Source organism: Rattus norvegicus, chromosome 5, assembly GCF_021556685.1.
Source record: "Rattus norvegicus strain SHRSP/BbbUtx chromosome 5, alternate assembly SHRSP_T2T, whole genome shotgun sequence".
In the NCBI taxonomy this organism is placed as follows: domain Eukaryota; kingdom Metazoa; phylum Chordata; class Mammalia; order Rodentia; family Muridae; genus Rattus; species Rattus norvegicus.
In genome coordinates, this window is record NC_141538.1 from 168,342,149 (window position 1) to 168,362,284 (window position 20,136).

The following is a 20,136-nucleotide window of genomic DNA, read 5'->3' on the forward strand; positions in this document are numbered from 1 at the left end:
ATAGCAAGTGTTTTGCCCACTTAGTCGTCTCCCTGGACCTTAAAGGGTCCTCTTCCTGTTTTTCTTCTACTTTAAAAAAAGGGGGTGGGGTGGCGTCTCCTCATTTAGCAAAAATCAAAAGGCCTTAGCCAGGTACAGTACTACACACCCGTAATCCAGCAACCAGGAAGCTGCGGCAAGAGAATGGAGCATTTGATGCCAGCTTGGGGCTATACTAAGTTGCAGGCAGCGTCGACTACATAGGTTAGACCCTGCCTCAAAAAAATCTTTACCAATGACCAGCAAAGCCTCCAGGATGCTACTACTAGTGCCTGACCAGGCCTGTGGTGCTAGGTCCTTATCTGTTCTCACCACAGCTGTCGTCCTCACCTCTTTCACCATGGTTAGCCCTGCACACATCTTGGGGCCTCTGCTTTGGGCTGTCCCACCTACTTGGGATGCCCTCATTCCAACCTATGTGGCTTACTATGCCATAACAACTAATGGGAGGCACATGCTCAAGTCATACCTAAATGAGTGTGACAAGAGCACTCTCAGAGCCTGGGGCCACCTCAGTGCATCAGCCTGTTGCCACTTATCATTAGAAATAAACGGGTCACACAGATTTATTAACACTAAACCTGGAGTCACAACACCTAGGTTCCAACGTCAACAGTACTGCTTACTCTGGTGAGGTCAGCTCTGCAGTACCCTGGTTTCCTCACCTATGGATCTGGGAAGAGAGCGGGATAGACCATGGCTGTGAGTTAGTACATGGAGAACCAATACATACAGACCCTCCTTACTGGTACCTGTTTTTTGTTTTTGTTTTTGTTTTTTGTTGCTTTTCCCCAACCAGCAAATGTCTTCAAGAGGAAAAGTGTGGCTTGTCTGACTGCTCTATTCAGTGCCTCAGCAGTCCTGGGCTAGACATCTGATAACTGGAACAAGGAGTAAGTGTCGGGCACCAATCACTTTGGCGCTGTCAGAAGGATACACGCGGTTTCTCCCAATCACTCAGCGTGGGACTTGGCTCACGCCTGTAATCCCAGCACTCAGGAAGCAAAGGCAGGGAGGGCATGGGTACATTGGATCAAGGAGTGAGATTTTATCCACCGACTTAAATAATAAATAAAAAAAGCAAAAAGCATGCCATTTCGGGTAGTTTTGCAGATGCTGTCCCTCCCTGAAGGAATGAGTGTCTTTGCTACCTTGAAGCAAGACACAAGCACCACTTTCCAAGCAGCAGGAGTCTAACTTTGTAAGCTGGAAGCCGCCTACAACCTTAAACTCTATGTTGAAAAAATTTTAAAAATTTTAAAAAGCTGTTGTTTAGTATGCCAGGTTCAAATTCACAGACGTACAGAGCTGGCTGAAATCACGAGCACTGTCCGGCACAGGACATGTAACCCTTTCTGGCTACTACCATGATCTGAACAAACACCACAGCGCAGCTCACCAGATACTGAAGTCTCCCAGGCAGAGGGGACAGATGTCCCACCAGCCCTGAGACCAACACCCTGTTCAAAGGACATCCCAGGTGCTGTGGGTCCAGCCTGTCTCAAATCTACACACATACATTCTCCCAGGCTAATGGCAGCTGTTTATACAGGGCACTGCTAGGTTAAGTCAGATCCTGGGATAATACACACTCTCTCTAGGGAAGCCATACAGAAGGGATGGCAGAGGGGAAGTGACCCAGTGCTCAGCAAAGGCAGGATTAGGCTTCTAACCTCAAAGCTAAGCCTGTGAAGCACACGTCTCCAGGGCTGGTGCCGCACAGCGGCCAACAAGGCACCCGTGGAGCAGTGCTGTGTAGAGCTGCCACACCTGCACCGATGCCTTCAGCCCTGGGGCCAGACTGAGTGACTCTGCACTGGCCCAAGAGACCACGGTGAGATGCCACAAGTCCCATGCAAGACCCGCCCATTTCCCTGTACTGCTCTGGCTTCCTGTGATGGTCATGGGAGTGGATGGAGGTCACTAGGAGGTCCTGGGTAGTAGTAAGATCTGGAGAGGTCCTTTCTGTTAGCCTTTGTGGTGGTTGTGTGTTGTAAATCATTAAGGTCCCCATGACATAGCAAAGGCCTGCTGTGAGGCAGGCAGCCCAGGTCACATTTCAGTTCTGCACGGCTGTACTGTGGCAGCACCTGAAGCACCAGCATGCGGTGCTCCTTTAACTGCATTTAGCTGATGGTCCTAAATAACGCTCTGTCAGCTTCTGTAGCCCAGCACAAAACCACACGCCTGTGATCTACCAGCTGGGCACGGGAATGCCCTTGACTGGAGGCTTAAAAGCTTTGGTCAGGACGTCCCTTTGATGTATTGTCTTTCCATATCAGACTGCAATGATTACCCCCAGATGTGTCATCACATAGAGTGCTACCAAAATTAGATTACGGCCAGCTAGTGAGACTCCCTCTCCCCTTCAGCACCACCATGGAGGCGGCTACTCTTGCCTTTGTCTGCAGGATCACGACGATACAGCTCTTAGGTTTACAGGATGCGGGGATAAGAACCATCTGCCTGGTCTGGTATTTCTTTAATTAAAACTTTAATTACAGATATATCTCTGCACAGATACGTGCGGTCTATCAGCTCCTGCTCTTAATTACCTGCACTAATGAGAAATGAAGAGCTAGCATTCACTGAGTGTCTACTATGTGCAGGAACGTGTGCCAGGGGCCCAAGGGGAACCAGAGCACAGCAGGCAAGACCCAGGGCCAAGACCAGGGTCAAGAATTTCACCTGTTCCTCGACTCGTCCTCTTGGCACCATCTCTGGAAAGATGAAGGATTGAGAAACAGAATCTGCACAGGAGAAGGAAAAGGACTGGAAGTAAAGGGTCAGCCACTCCCACGGAACTATAGCCACTATCTTCTGGTGGAGTCGGTAACTAGGGCTGAGAACTGCAAGCTGCCGCTGTTTCCAAGACGTCCCCCTAGGTCTAAGTCCATCTTCTTTATCAGCACTCTTCAGCTTAGGCAGACCTTTGTGGGAATGACACAGAGCACGTCCCACAGCCACAAGGGCGGAGGCTGTCAGGAGGGCCCCAAAGGTCACCAGGTGGCACCTAGGCCAAAAGACTCAGCTCTAGGGACTTACAGTGCTACCACATGCCAGACTAAGGCCTCTGCCCCCTCAGAATCACCCTGACCTATGTCACTGGCTCTTGCAGAGGGAAAGAGGAAGATTAATTACTCCAACTCTGCACCAACACTGCTGGAGGCAGGCAGTAAATGGCAAGCTTCTGTGCTGTCTGCCATGTTTGCCACTCCACCCTAACACAGCACTGGTGTGGCAGCAGAAGAGGCTGTGGGGGTGAAGGCCTTTCCCACTCTGGAGCAGATTCCTCATTGCCAAAATCCAGGGGTTCAGTATGGGCGATCATCTCCCTTACCATTCAAAAGCTTACAGAGCAGCTTTGTGGAAGCCAAAGTAAGAAGACTCCACGACAACGCCAGCTTATCCTTATCCTAGTGCCTGAGCGGCACTGCTTGGTGACTTAAAGCGTGGCGTTTCTCAGCCTATTGAATAAAGCCCATGTGGCAAATTACCAAAGTCCTCAAGATGAATGAAATTAGGATGGATGACCACAAACACAGTCTAATGATACCCAGGCTAGTGAAGGGTGCCACCTACTCCTTTTTAAGAAAGACATACTAAAACATACTTTTAAAAGTCCACTGGAACATCTACTATGTGCTGGGACCCCTGGAGGATTTGTAAATATACTACATTGGGCTGATAGATACACTGTAAACATCAGGGATTTATTGGGGGAGGGAGGGCACAGTGCAGAGCTATGGAGGGAGAAAGGAGAAAAGGAAAATTAAATGTACAAGACATGAGAGGAAAGAAAGGTGGCAGAAAGAGGAAGGAAGAATGGCACTTGTGGTGCTTGAAGACGGTCTCAACAAAGAACTGTGGAGACCAGGTCGTCTTGTGGGTAGATGGTCAGGGATAGTCTTGATACCTTAATTAACATGAAGAGACCCAGCCTGCGAGCGGGCAGCTCATTCCCTGACTCTAAGCACAGAGCCCTGGCCAAGCACTGGGTCCTGTGTGTTTGCTGTTCTTAGCTCCGGTGAGGACCTGATGTGATTAGGTGGCCAAGCTCCACTGGGATTCCCCATGTCGGACTACAGTTAGAAGTTTTAAGATGACATAAACCCCTCTCTCCCCTAAGTTGCTTTCTGTAAGGTCTCTGGTTTTATATCATAGCAACAGAGATGAAACCAGAGACCTCTACTTCAGAAACCCCAGAACGTAAGCACAAACCTGGCTTTGTGACGGCTTCTCACTCAGGACTGTTGTGCAGAACAGTGACAGGGGCTTTGGGTACTGGCTAGTGATGGCTGAACAAGGGGGGAGACCATTTTAGTTTGCAGTGTAATCTGCTCTGGAAGTAACAGCACTGAGTCCAGAAAGACACATTTACATGTGTGCAAATCATTTACCTGTTTTTTCTTTCTTTATAAATTAACTTCCAAGATTTTGGATCAGTGGTTCTCAGCTAGAAAAAGATCGACCATTGATCTAAGTTTTTAACCAACTATGCAAGGGACTCTCAACACACAGCCAGGACTGAGGAAACCACCATTCCCAGAGAGGCCTTACTAAGCTCAGGGCAGTCCTGCTACTGTCTGGTGACTGAGGGAGGAGAATGAATCCAGCTGAGGCCCTGCAGCCAAAATGGCAATACTGTCTTGTGCCAGGCTGCGAGTGTCAGTGAAAGCTGCGCCCATGGCAGCTCTAGAGCAGCGGGCCAGGGGCCTGGGGAGTGTGAAGACCTGAGCTGCAGCGGCACACTCTGCAGGCCCCCCACCTCCTGGGTAAATCTGGTGACTCAAATGTGTGCGTACACAGTACTGGGGAGAACACCTGATCCATATCCTCACACATGGTGGCAGTGAGGTCATTTCCCTTGACTGAAGAGGACACTGACGACCTCTGCAGTTGAGAAGAACCCTGAGCAGCTCAACACCCTGACTCCCAGTTTGCTAGCCTTACCAAGGGAGGGTGAAGGGCGAGTCCAGCTAACCAGGCAAACGGTGACTGCCTCTCTCTTTACTCTTCTTTCTTTCGGCTCTAAAGTCCAAAACAGGTAAACAAAAGAACCTTTAAAAAAAAAAAGTGGCAGTGGTAGGTGAGGAAGTAGGTGAGGCCTCCTGGAAGCTGAGCCCTGAGGGGAGGAGGTCTGGAGCTCCGCCCGAGCTTACTCACCATGTCTGGGTCTTCTGCTAGGACTGAGGAGGAGGGCTGGAGCCCGCTTGCCTGAGGTGCGCAGCAGGTGATCAGCCCACACTGCACTTGGAGCTGCTCTACAGACCCCTCAGCAGCTAGGACTCACCACGATCCTGGGAGTGGGCGCTACCACTGTCACCCCATTTAAAGAGGCAGTAAACTCAGGAATGGGGCGACTACATAATGTGCTGCAGTCAGAACACTTGCAAGAGGCCAAGGTGGGATTCGAACCTCAGCAGCCTGGCTCCACAGCCATGGTCCTGGCCCTTCACCACGGGGTTCACTACCACTGCCTCTTGGCACAGCCATAGGATGAGGTTCAGTTTCAAAAGCACCTTTCTTCTGAGTTCTCAGTGTGTTTCATTTATCCTCCCAACAACCCTAAAAAAGCAAGTAGGAGACATACAGTATCTGTATTTCATACACATTACAAAGGAAGTAGCAAGAAAACAGCTTACAAACTCCTACCTGATCAGTCAAGCTCCTAATTCACTGTTTTCAACCCAAACTCCTGTCTTCTGAAGACTTTATGATGGAGTTTCTAGCTCTGTGAACTGCCTTAACAGACATGGCTGGCATGTCCAGGCCTTCATAGTGCAGAGCAGACTCACTCAGACACTGATCCCCTCAGTGAGTCACAGTTACATAAATAATATCCAGGGTTTACAACTCAGTACAGGTCCTAAGTGCCAACCCAGAACGATTTTGTTCAAACATGAGTTACTAGCTCTCTGAGACAAAAATAGGTTATCTTCAAAATGTACTAAGCAGTTAGCTTTAGAGAAAAATCTAATTTATTTAATCACAGTGACAGTGAAAACATTTTACTTCTGCATCTATTAATGTGTCCTCGGCTCCTACTAGATTTATGAATACAGTACCAGACTCTAGGGAGCCAACTCTGTCGAGGGGAGCCTGTGACTCCCTTGGGTACCATGAGGCAGCTGAGAGGAGAGGAGTGGACAGCACCAGCACCTGCCACTCTCTGAGCACATTGACTCATGTCAGGGCCATTCCTTTGCTGCTGGACACAGCACCCAAAAATAAAAGGACACAACTAAGACGAAGAAGGCTTTGGGGAGAAGGAAAATACTCCTGCACAACTTTGTGTGCAGCACGTTATGATGAGAATTTTTTTTAATCATAAGAATAGTTCAAGGTTCGGTCCCTAACTCCCAGGACAGGTGCTGCATAATCACTAGAGACTTTATCTATTTCCATTTCTCAATTCTAGTGTTCTGCAATTCTGTGACAAGATACCCAGCAGGCCAGAGGCAGTGTTGCAGGGATGTAGGTGTAGCAGGCAAAACGAGCTCAGAAGCTCCAAGTGCAAGAGCCCTGTCACCAATGAGCAGCTTCCTGTCCCCTGGGGTTCTAATGAATGATGTAAACGGTCGAGGATATCGATGAAGCTCAGAAAGGACTGAGCTGTGCTGCAGTGTTCGTCTAGAAATTTCAGCTGTGTGCAAGTGAAGTGCATTCCGAGTTAATCTATGCTCCCCAGCCACACTAAAAAATTACATTTGGGGAGTGGTATTTTCTCAGTTCAGAGAATTGAGTATGGTTGTGAGTTTGTTCTGCTTTGCTTTTAAGATAAATGCAAAACAAAAAACAAAAAACAAACCCTACATTAACTTGAACATTAACTGTAAGGGCAAATTGCGTTAATCAACCTGGTACAGGGTCCACCAGAGCTGTCAGATTTCAGCAAAGACAAAAAACACTGAGGATCAGGTAAACCACTGATTTCCCTTATGTTTAAAAGAAGTACATTATTAAGGAATGAAGAAAGGTGAAACTTAATAACTATTATTCTAGCCTCTTAATGACATAAGTTTAAACTTTTTCTTTCAGTAAAACTTGAGAACACAAAACATAATTCAAAATATGGCATTGAAGAGAACAACAATTGAAACTGCTGGTGTTTCTGAGGGGAGGTGTGAGTGAGCTGTGTGAGGATGTGAGGACGGATAATGTGAGCGTGTGTGCATGGGAGGGTGGGATGGGAAGGGAGACTTCAGGCTCCAAGCATGTATATGTGAGCGACATGTAAACATCAGCTAATTCATAGTTTTTGCAAAACATGGACAGAAAAAGAAATACCCTACATGGGGAAATGCACTCATTAAACTTAAATTTTAAAAAGATGAAAACACAGATTACACTTTATTCTTAAAAATCAAAATGAATTTAAATACAGAAAATGAAGACAGCAGTTTGCAACTTTATCACTCAAAAGAGAATCTCTACTTGAGGAAATCAGTGTGCTGCACTTGGAGAGATGAAATGTTACAGCTTGTACACCAAAATTAAAAATGAAATTAAATTAAAAAATGAAATGGTTACCAAGGTAATGCAGGTCAGGGGATCAAAGGTGAAGGGTCACACATTATTAAAAAGAAATCCAAAAGGGCGGCTGCATCATGATCTCTGCAAAACAAAGGAGCTCCAGTAAGTACAAGCAGCATCTCCCAGACAACACGCAAGCTCACACGGCTCTCCCTGAAACTCAACAGTCGTCCCTGATTCCATGGAGAGCCATTTTTATTCTGGTACAAAACCAAATTTTAATCATATATTACCAAAAGAAAAAGAAAACAAATATTTAACCAATCATATTAAAACCTCAAATATTTCCAACTGAAAGTGGCTAAAAGTACTGGCTTTTCATTTCAGTTGGAATCCACACCCTGTTTTCTGGAAACGACAATGTTCGATAAGTTGCCAACATATCAGGAATCTAATTTGGTCACAACATGGTGAGTTGGTTTTCTTTCTTTCTTTCTTTCTTTCCTTCTTTCTTTTTTCCTTCTCTTCAAGTAATGAGTTCCAAAATTGAGTTTTTGCAAATTTCTTTCATTTGAAGCAGCTACATAAAATTCCCATTATTGAAACATTTAGTATACAATGTTCTAGAAGACAGCAATAAAGTTATACATGATTAAAATAAACTGTATAACTATACCTATTAAGTCTGTTCCTATGTTCAACTTGCACTGCACAAGGGAAAGGACATTTTAAGCAAAATAACACTTGCTGTGTCTGTTGGAATCACAGTTAGCATCAGGGCCTGCCATGAGGAAGACCAGGCTCCGTCTCTCACCCAGGACTATACTCTGCTCCACTAACAACCTAACTCATGCCCTACAAGGAACAGGAAAGCCCCGGCTTTGTTTGAAGTTTAACTACCACCTAGTTGTGTCACATCACAAGCTGAGCAGCGACAGGGCAGTAAGTGCTCATTCCCTGAGAACTGACGACCACACCTATCTTCACTTTGGAAATTAAGCCTGGGCAAGTAGTTTCCTCATTTGGGATCCAGGGTCCTTATGCTGACCTGACAATGCCTAAGAAGCTCTGCCAGCCAGCCCCGCCACCTGAGGGGCGAGGAGCAGCTGCCGAGGGAGCTTGGTGTGGGGAGCACTCCTGAGAATCGCATCGTAGCAGCACTCCCACTCTCCCACCTTGGTCTCAGGCTGCCACATCCAGCACTTGAGGTAACCCCATTGAACTCACCTCTCCATACCCTTACACATTAAAACACAGACAACTGTCCAAAAGGACTTGTTAAAAGGAATAAGGTATTCCTTCTAGCGGCTTATGGCAATCAATAAAATAATTCTATGAATGCCAGTTTTGCCTTCCTCTGATTAGGTTTTGTTAAAATAACTGCAGATGGCATGCACTGGATTCCAGTGTGTTAGTGCCTTAAGGCCCCATCTCTAAAACTATTGCTCTCCCTTAAGCTGCACAGCTATGAAAAGTAAACTAACATTCCGTTTGGAACACTCAGCTCACACAGCCTGGCACACACACGTTTGCTGCTGGGAGGCATGCAGGCAACGCTGAACACTGCAGAAGGAATCGATACCCCATCAGAACGATGCACGCGGTGTTTTAGTAGCATCATTATTGAGACCATTTCAGCATGTTTGTAACAAAAGGCAAAAAGCTGGCAGTGTGGCATTAACTCAGGTTTTGCTTTCCTAGACGATCTCATATTAAAAAGAAGCACTAGGACTGTTCAGATCAAGTACTGTGTGTAACACACCCACTATGAAACATCTATTCATAAAACTTTCTTGACAATAAGACGACTTTCAGATGCTTTTTAAAGGTCTTCTAAATCATTCTTAAAATTCCTTACCTTACAGAAACAGCTCCCCCAATTTCTGCCTATTATTCATCAGTCCCAGCCAGAAGTGTTAGGTGCAGACCACCCAAGGCTAATGTGACTTCCACGTTGTCAGATGCTCCCGAGCACATCCTGACCTTCCATGAGTGGAGACCTGTGCTTCCTACCCAGACACATGGCAGTTCTGACAGCCTTTAAATGCAACTGTGCCCTGCTGACAACAATCCAGCTGGTTTTTAAAATAACGATCAATTAAAAATTGTAACCAGTCTTTTGTGGTTTGGGGAGAAGACAAGAAGGAGTTTACTATGATTCTAACAAGAGCCTAAAACAGCACTTAGGAAGGTGAAGGGTCCACACTGCCACTGCCAGCGAAGACCAGCACTAGATTCTGAGATGTGGAGAGCAGCTCTAAGACCACTGAATCTGCTGAGGCCAGCATGGGTTCCCCTCAAGCGGTGCTCCAGACAACAGGTCTGGTGGACACCTACTTGATCCAACACCATTACTCAGGAACAAGCTCTAGGAGGCGCACAACTGCACAGCTACGATCTCCAGCCAAGGAGCTGGTGCTAGTCCACACTGGAGGTAATGTGCTTCCCCTCTGGCCATTCCCAGACCTCAAGCAGCAGTAGACCTCATGAACCAAAATTACCCATCTTCCTTTTCTTCTCCAGAAGCTTCCCTTGCCTTCACTAAAGCCACAGTCAGCTAGTGATGGAGACCTCACCAAAGTAACAGAAAACAGACTTAGGAGTTGCTACAAACTAGAACATACTCCCAGCTAGAGAGCCACAGGAAATTTTTCCATCAACCTGGGACAGAGCTCTAGACCACCTCAGGGAAACTTTACAAAGTTACAGTTTGTCTCTTTCCACAACTAGTAAGAGAATTAAACAGTAAATGTTCAGAACCTCTGACTAGCCTCCAAACACTTCTGTGTATCCTTGATCTAACTCTAGCCACCTCCTGCTAGCAGGATGCCCCGGGGACTCTCAGCCGACTGTCTAGGACATGCTTACAAACAAATTCAATTCCTTTTCTCTACAAATCTATGAGCGAGAGGAGCAGCTCTCTTCTCAGATAGAGCAAAGGCAAGCTAGAGGAAAGAGGTACTGCCATGTTTCCCTTCCATGCTAACTTCTAAAGTAACAGACACAAAAGAACTGGGAAGAAACGGACAATAAAGAACTCATGGAATTCAGGAGAGGGAGGCTATGAGAGGACTGAAGAAGCCCATCAGAACAGAAACCCAGATGTTTGCCTGGCTCTTTGCAAAGTGGCCATTGGCACTGCTGTGCAGGGCTTCCTGCAGCGGCACTGAGCTCAGCCAGCATGTGTACTGATTAACGAGACAGTCAGCAAGACCTGATTAAGGTGACGGGGCAAATGCTGCTGTTGTTAATCTATAAATATAAATACACAAGTCACCGTGCCATTTCGTAGCATCAAAGGGATCTGAGCTATATCCAACTTTTCAGTTAAGCAGAGACTACAATTCTGTTACTAGTTCATGATAAGGTCTGTGTTAGTTTGCCCTGCATGGCAGAAATAGAACCTGCTCCAACAGCAGAAAGAGAAGTGGTTGGCTTCCGTGTCTGCAGTCCCCGTGCTCAGGGGCCCTGTGTTTGCACCAACATCACTGTGTCTTCTGGTTTTCCAAATTTTCAAAGCACCAATCTTCTGTTTCATGTCTTTAAGATGAATTAAGATGTCTGCTTTCTCTAAAACTTTCTATAAATAACACCTACAGTCACGGTACTTACTACAGTCAGGACAGAACACCCCACACCTACAGTCACGGTACTTACTACAGTCAGGACAGAACACCCCACGACAATCACTATAGTCTTTTTTTTTTTTTTTTTTTTTTTTTTTTTTTGGAAAAAAGACCTCATTATGTAGCTCTGGCTGTTCTGGAACTCATATACAAACCAGGTAGCTGCATATGCCTCCCACGTCCTGGGATTAAAAGTGTCTGCTATCACACCCTTCCTTTGTGGGAAGTACAGTATACCACACAACCATAACCCCAAAATTAAGCAGGTTGTGGCAAGAGGGTTTAGAGATCTGGGTCAGGATGGATTATGCAATAAGATAAGACAAAGAAATGAGAAAGCAGACAAGAGTAAAGGTAGGATTTAGAGGGAGGCAGAAGAGACATCCTAAGTCATTTTCTTTGAGTAGTAAGTGTAACTGTTCCCTCTCCTGGCTTACACTAGTTCACAGAGGATAAAGAGAATGCCAGGGAGGAACTGTGAGAGGAACCAGAGGACTTTTGAGAAATGGCCGTGCCCATGGCATTGAGGCTGCACATGGCAGGTACATACTGTACGATTAACACACACACACACACACACACACACACACACACACACACACACACACACACCCCAAGTGTGCAAAGTAGTAGTACATGGTCTCATGTGCAAGAATGAAAGAGTCAACCTCAAAACTTAACATAGAAGAAGAGAGGTTAGCAGAACCTGGGGGTTTCTGGGGGTTCAAGGGAAAGGGGGACAGTGTGCATTCGTCACTCTGAGACGAAGCTGGCCTCAAACTCATGATAATCCTACTACCTCAACCTCCCCAAATACTGAAATGTTACAGACATGAGCTTGGTTAGAAGGAGAAACTTCTAATGTCCTGTAACAGAGGAGTGAATGATGGACAGCAATCTTAATTTCAAAATAACTAGAAAAGATTCTGACTATTCTCAATACACACACACCCTCAAGTTAACAGATATGCCCATCAGTATTTTTTTTTGGGGGGGGGTTCTTTTTTTCGGAGCTGGGGACCGAACCCAGGGCCTTGCGCTTCCTAGGCAAGCGTTCTACCACTGAGTTAAATCCCCAACCCCCATCAGTATTTTTTATTTAGTACATTGAGTAAGTGTATTAAAACACACTGTAATACATCCATAAATATGTAATTACCATGTATCAATGAAAAACAAAAATAGAAGGGCTGGGGAGATGGCCCATGGATAAAGCGCTTGTCACACAACTGTAAGAATCAAATTTGGGAGCCCCAGGAATACAGAAATATACAAGTGGTTGCACCCCCTGTAATTCTACAAGGCATGCTGCAGAAACAGGAAAATTCCCAGAGGCTCACCAGCTAGCCAGCTGTATGAAGCAATGAATAAAAAATCTTGCGTCAAACAAGGCAGAAGGTAAAGACTTGACACCTGACATTGCCCTCTGATCTACACACATGCCTGTATACAGCCCTCCCTGAAAGACACACCAAACACAATAAGCAATTTGATCAATCAGTATGGGCGCAGCTCAGTTGTTAATATGCTTGTCTAACATGTCCAAACCCTGTGTTTCATCCCCAGAAGCACAGACACGGTGCCGTAGTATATGTCTGTAATCCCCACAGAGGACAGACACAGAAGGATCAGATTTCAAGGTCATCTTCAGCTATGTCACATAGCAAATCCAGGTTAGAAAGGGCTACATGAGACTGTCTATTATTTCCCATATGCCGCTTCCTCAACAAAGAAAGTGACATGAGGATGAGAATGCTGAGTGGGGGCACAGGACACGGATGTAGCCTCACACTGCACTCTAGAAGCCAGGCCATGCTGGAACTTCTGGGCAGGCCCTGGAAGCTACTGCTCCTGAGCTCTTTGCTGTCTATTGACACAGATGCCAAAGAGTTCTCCCTGTTCACACTGTGCAGTTAAATTTCCTTTATCTTGGTCACCTACACTGGCTGCACACCTGAAATCATCCCAGTACCAAAGTCAGATCGGCCTGCCACCTGCCCCTTTTATCCAATGTGGTAAGGGCTGGCAAAACGCACAAGCTCTCCCAAATACAAATGTAAAAGAAGTAAAGAAAAAAGAAAAGAAATTCACCACTGCTGGCTTCATCAAATTCCTTGTTTGCAGATTTCCTAGCAACATACATTTTTTAGACTATTTTTTCGGACTGGATAAGACGTTACCATCTAAACCATCCATCACCTGTAAACAGTATCGCAAGCCAACAGCAGGAGACTGCAATTCTAAACACCAAACAAGTAACTAAGGAGCCTGCCTTCCTGGCAGGTTCAATTGAGTCCGGGTAGTCATAGCCCTTCCTCTGGAATGGACCCAGGGAGGCTGAACCTACTGACCTCATGCGGTAACAAGCCATTAAGTGACAAAGCTGCTGAAATGTTAAGTTTGAAAGAAAATTCAAGATTGGAGAGAGAGAGCTCTGTAAGTGAAATGCTTGTCATTCAAGCATGAAGACCCATGTTCAGATGGCAAGAACCCACGTAAAGCAGGTGTAGAAACTCATGTCTGTAATCCCAGGTGTGGGAACACACATCTATAATCCCAGGTATGGGAGCACATGTCTGTAATCCCAGGTATGGGAACACACATCTGTAATCCCAGGTATGGGAGCACATGTCTGTAATCCCAGGTATGGGAACACACATCTGTAATCCCAGGTATGGGAACACACATCTGTAATCCCAGGTATGGGAACACACATCTGTAATCCCAGGTATGGGAGCACATGTCTGTAATCCCAGTGTTCCAAAAGCAAGACAGAAGAAGAGATAGACAGGACAGTCCCCAGGAGCTTAGCTACACAGAGACAGGGCAGGAGTCATCTAAACACTCCAAACACTGTCTGGTGCCACAAGCTTGTTATTTTTAAAGAAAGAAAATTCAAACACAGCTTATTAGTGGTTTCTCTCTACCAAGGCTTAAAGCTTTTAGGTGCCTAAAAATGCCTTTAAGTTTTTAAAAACCCAAGAGGATTGTGTATGAAGTGGAGTGGAGGAGGAAAGGGCAGGGTAGAAGATAGAAACTGAAAAGGAAAAGCAACAAAATTACTTTCTGAAAATGTCATATGGAAACCTATGACTATAGAGGCTTCCTAAAATCTATCTTATGCATACGTACAAAGAGGTAAAATAGATTTGCCTTACAATGGGCCAGTAATGCCCCTACTAGATACTAGAGGCTAATTTAAAACAAAAACAAACAAACAAACAAAACCAGCCCGGGAACAGGTTACTTTGGGGGGAGTTGGAGATGAGTGAGATCCCCAAGACCCGCAACCACGCAGGCTACTGCCAATGTTGTTGGGTTACCTTCCAGACTCGCTAACTTCCAGACCATATAGATGAAGACAGCACATACTTGACTGTATAAAGAGGTTTCAATCTAGTACTGACGTGGAAGCATTAGCTCTACTGGCTAAATTCCATCACGCTGGAAGGTGCTTTGCAGGCTACCAGAGGAGGAAGTAACCCACCTTACTCAGCTCTGACCCTGCAAGCTACAGCAAAGACCAGCCTGGTGGGCACTGCTGCAGCAGTGCCCTTATCTGGCACTGTTACGAGGCCCGAGAACCTTTGGCTACACAGATTATAGATCCCAGGAGGGAACGCACTATTACTCTACTAAATAAAGATGGGTATTAAACCAACTCCTAGTGAGTTAACATCAGACCCATAGACTTAAGTCATTCTCAATCCTCATGAGAGATATATGTAAATGATGATTAACACGGAGACCCACAACTGGCCATGGAGCAGAAAATCAGAGACCGGAGAGTAGTAAGCCCTCAATGGACATACGTATGTACTCCCTCCTCAGAAATCACTGAGGGGGTGGGGGAGGAGGAGTGTGAGAGGCAGAGGCAGGGATGGCTACAAGGGAAACAGCAGGGTACCTGCTCCTAGGAAGTCGCAGCAGTTGTCCCAGCATAGTAAGACCTAAGCGAGCCAAAGCCACATGGAATCCCAGCATGGAGAGAGGAGCAAGGCATGGAGTTTCATCCTTTGCTGGGAAGCTACTGGCAGCAGCCGGCTGCTGGGAGAGGAGGGGTCAGTTTCTCTACAGTCACAGCCCCTGGTTGATGATATGTCACACATCAAGAATATTTGGGGGGTTGGGGATTTAGCTCAGTGGTAGAGCGCTTGCCTAGCAAGCGCAAGGCCCTGGGTTCGGTCCCCAGCTTCGAAAAAAAAAAAGGAAAAAAAAAAAGAATATTTGGGCAATACAAAATGGCAGTAGGAATGGGGGTGACAAAGATTCCTCCTGGATCATTTTCTCAAATAAAATTGATTTAGAAAGGAAAGGTAGATCTGGGAAGAACTGGGAGAATGAAGGTGACTGATCAAAAACACATATGAAATTCTCAAAGACTGTTTTTTAAGTCTTTAAAAGACAAAGAACAGTACTACACATATGGGTACTGCCAGCTATACAACTTCCAGACTCATGGACTCTCTGCCTTGTGTAGCTGAACCTGGATTAAAGCAGGAAACTCAGCCGTTTCTTCCTTTTGTGACCTTGGGATATTACTTCATTTTCAACTATGCCTTATATTCTTCATTTATAACATAAAGTATTACCCCTGCAGCCATCACAAGGTTGCTGTGAGAAGTAGCTCAAGTGATAAAAGCACCATGAGGACCCAAGCGGAGGATAGTACATGTTCGCTCTGTGCCCTCTAACATCTTCTGATCTGACTCCCCAGCTTACAAGGGACAACTCGTGGGGGACGGAGGATACAGAATCAGGATGGCAAATCTTAAAGTTGGAATTCAAGGTACATAACTCAAACTCTGAAGGGCTGGTCTATGGGAGTCTTCTCCATGCCCAACTGGTTCACACACTCCACAGGGCACTGCAGTGCAGGACGCCAATTCTGTACTCAGTAAGGAAACCAGTGGGGCATCAAGAAGGCTTAGTGCACTTCTAGACTTGACACTGATCCTCTCACTGAACTTTAAAACGCACACAGGAAAGGACGCAGACTTCAAGCCATGGGTTAAAAACTGTGTATCCAAGAACCGTTGGTTCACTAAAACTGTGGATCCAGAAACTGTTGGGTAGCTAAAAGTGAAGAGTGTTTGTTTTCTGACAAAAGTAGCCCAGAGGCAAACATTTATCAAGCACGCCCACCTTGGGGCAGACTGCAGAAGCAGGTAACAAGGATGGATACACGAAAAGGAGCAGAGACAAGGTCCTAGCTTCATCTCCCATAGTGATCCAGGAACTGCTCAGACCGAGATCCAGAAATGTCAGACAACATGGGTATACTGAAAAATGTGGGACACTAAACACTCCCGCTAGGGCATTTCGGGGACCCTGCAGGCAGGGGAACTAGAAAGATCTGAGGGAAACAGTGGAGAGGGTGAGCACCGATCCAAGCAGGTAGAGCCGCAGAAGAGCTAGGAAGGCAGAGGCAGCCAGGCCTGGGGAAGGTGTAAGCTAAGTCCTGAAGAAAACGCAGTCTAAAGACGACTCTGGATGAAGACAAAACTAAAGGCTGGGCTACAGTAGACACGGGGTCTAAAGAGCCCTCAAGACAGTCTAGGGCCAAGGGTCCTTCCGGTCCGGAGGGAGTGGTGGGCATAAAGAAAGGGAAGAGCCAGGAAAACTGAGCCCTGTGCAATACAGAGCAAAAGAGGGGAAGTGCTCCAAATGACCCTCAGTGAGAGCTAACAATGGCCATACAGTGGATAGATCTGGCTGATCTAATAACAGCAGGTCACAGTGCGTGTGGAGAACAGGTATCTCTGACCTAATTTGGTAAGAATGGTTCTTTTCTTTTCAGCCATCCACAACCCCGTCTAGCCATGAGGAAAGTCAACAAACAAAACCTAAACCTGACATCACACAAAATATTTCTCCTGTTAAAGTCAACACCACTAAGACAAATAGGTGACAGTTGAATGAAGTCTAAGAAGAGATGACAGCTAGATAGTGTGGCATACCAGACTGGTCCTGGAACAGCAAAGAGGGGGACAGAGGGTGAAGGAAGTGTGCAGCACAGGTTCTGACGGCAGCAACTCACTGGGGACCACGGAGCCAGTGCACACTAACCAGAGCCAGACACGGGGCACAGAGCTCAGGAACATTCTACAACTCTTTATGGAAAAGGTTTGTCTTAAACCTGACCCTAAGATCCAACTAGAGCTGGAGGCTGAGGTTCTCTTTTCTGAACAGGACTCAGGAGGAAACTGCTAGCTCTATTTCAACAACTAAGCAGGAGGCTCCACCAGAACTCCAGGGGAGACCTCAGGGAGGTAGCTCTGCTGTAGATATCAGTAGAGTCCTTGGCAAACTGAGATTATGCAAGGCAGGAATAAGAAGGAGTGTCAGACAAAGAAAGGGATCTCCCAGTAAGCATATCACCAGCATAGCACTATAGAGAGGAGGATGGTGGAGGGGGAAGGAGGAAAGAAGACCCAACTCATAAAGCAGACAGGAGAACGACAGCTGTCAAGGCTGACTGATAAGGAGATGCTGGCCAAGGAGTACAGACTTCCAGCTGTAAAAGGAATGAGCTCGGGAACTCAATGCCCATCCTGCCAGCACCAGTTAACAACACTGCATTGCTTATTTTAAATGTGCTAAAAGTCACCTCCCCAACAGACACAGCAGATGTGGTCCAGCACGCAGGTGTGGTCTAGCACATGTTGACTCTGCTGGTCATTACACACTATACACCGAGCCTTCACACCTTGGCCTTCCATAGACACAGCACATATCAATTATGCATATGTGCCACACCCTTTACAATCAGCGTCATTCATACAATCGATGTTCTTGTCCTCTTTATGACCCCTTTTTTTACCAAAGGCATCTTATTTGCATAAAAGATGGAACTAGTCTACTTGGCTCTCTTTTTTGGGGTGGAGGGAGGCAGCAAGTAATGTCCACGTTTAATAGTACCCGACAAAAGGCATAAAGCCAGGACCTGAGAAAATTCTGTCTTTAAATTCAGGAAGAATTAAAATTTAAAGAAGAAAGTAAGAGGAGCATCCAGCAAACCACTCAGGAGCAGGGAGGACTGGTGTGAGCTGTGGAGCACTCCGTGTTCGGAACTGGGCGGCTGCTGCTGGAGTTGAAGTGATGCTGGTGGCAATATTGTTATCCGTGCTGATGTTATTGTTGTTACAGTTAAGACCCAAGTTTGCTACATAGCCCAGGTTGGCCTAGAACTCACAGCAATCCTCCTACCTCCACCTCCTCTGTGACGGGATCACAGGTATAAAACACATGCCTTACTTCTTAGAACTCTGGATCACTAATGATCCAAGAAAGAAGGCACTACAGAGGGGCTGGAGAGATGGCTCAGTGGTTAAGAGCACTGACTGCTCTTCCAGAGGTCCTGAGTTCAATTCCCAGCAACCACATGGTGGCTCACACCCATCTGTAATGGGATCCAATGCCCTCTTCGGTTGTGTCAGCAACAGGATGCTCATAAACATTAAATAAATAAAATATTGAAAGAAAGAACGAACTAGAGAATAACGGAAGCTAAGTTCAAAGTAAAGAAAAAGAAAAAGTTTCGATCTCAAACTTGCAAACCCATGTTTACAGCAGCATTATAAAAACCATACAGAGGCCACATTGCTATCTACATAATGGAATGTCATTCAGTTTTTAAAAGGAAGGAGACTGGAGAGAGGCCTCAGAAGAGTACAAATTGCTCTTGTAGAAGCAACTTGGGTTCAAATCCCAACACCCCGTACAGCAAGTAGCTCGACCACCTCTAAGTCCAGTTGTGGGGGTGCTGCTGCTCTCTGCTGGCCTCTGCGGATCACCTGAACCCCTGTGCACATACCAATAGTCAGATGGTTCAAAATAAAAGTACGTGGCTAAAAGAGAAAAAGACATCTTTAAAGCCAGGAGGGTAAGGGATGCTAACATACGCTACAAGGTGGAGAAAATTGGAGAGCAGTATACCAGTCACACACAGAAGGACAACACTGCCTGACTCCCTTTACAAAGCCACTCTAACAGCAAATGCACAGATGACAGAATAGAAGGTGTCAGGGACAGAATGGAATGTGTCGTGAGGACAAGTTTCAGTTTCTGAAGCCGGCTGATGATGGTGGTTGCACAATGCAAATGAACTTTAAACTACTGTACTATACACAGAAACAGGTAAGACACTAGATTTTCTGTGGTACAGACGTAAAGAGCACCAAAGCAGCTCTCAGGTCATTGTGATCTTCACTGTAAAACAGAACTCAGAGCAGGAGTCCACGGATGAGAGCGTGCTATAAGCAGAGAGATTGTGGGCGCTGGTTCCTCCCTCATACCCTTCACAAGCCAGACTAGACCAAGAACATTCCTTCAGCTGTCACAGCAAGACCTAACAATATTTGTGATGTAAGAAAAACAACGAAGTGACAGCTACAGAAACAAAGGTAGAAACTATCCAGTCCTCTTGTCAGTGGCAAGACCTTCTTTGAATTCAGTTCTCCTCAACAATGCCCAGTTCCAAAGATTACTTGAGTTCACTTACTGGACTCAGAACTCATTCAAACACAGGTGTCTACTGTAAAGCCGCGCTCTGCTCTTGACAGACATCGAAGCAGGGCGGCCAGTGATTTTCTTTCTGTTAGAATGAAGGGGAGGGTCACTATGTAAGGAAAGAAAACTGTGACAGCAACATGAAGTCCAGAGTGAACAGATCACAGACGACAGTCTACACAGAGCCCAGGACTTCACAGCAGCACATGGGACTCAGTATTTCAAGTCAACTGGGAAAAATCAACAACTCAGCACAGGAGCAGTCTGGGAGGAAAATGAAATTACAACTCTCCCTCACCCTGCTCATGTGGCTTCTCAAGACTTTAGGTGCATTAAACATCTAAGGAGAAAGCAAAAGGAATCTGGAGAGACGATCCAATTACAACTACAAGGAAGTACTTTCTGTTAGATTCCAAAGCCAGAAAAAGCCAAAGTTAGTGTGCACTGCTCACAGGGCTGGCACCTAGCACACTCAGAAAGCTAG

General features: G+C 46.0%; 1 protein-coding gene across 13 annotated transcripts in view; it reads right to left on the bottom strand.

Moving 5' to 3' along the window:
• The window catches only part of Camta1 (calmodulin binding transcription activator 1), an 836,898-nt gene that overhangs the window by 758,808 nt on the left and 57,954 nt on the right, over positions 1-20,136 (bottom strand). Inside the window, exon 4 of one of the 13 annotated variants that reach the window (NM_001195560.1) lies at positions 7,358-7,656. Within the exon in view, the coding sequence (NP_001182489.1) occupies positions 7,648-7,656 (9 nt within the window). The 3' untranslated portion in view covers positions 7,358-7,647. 13 annotated transcript variants of the gene reach the window in all.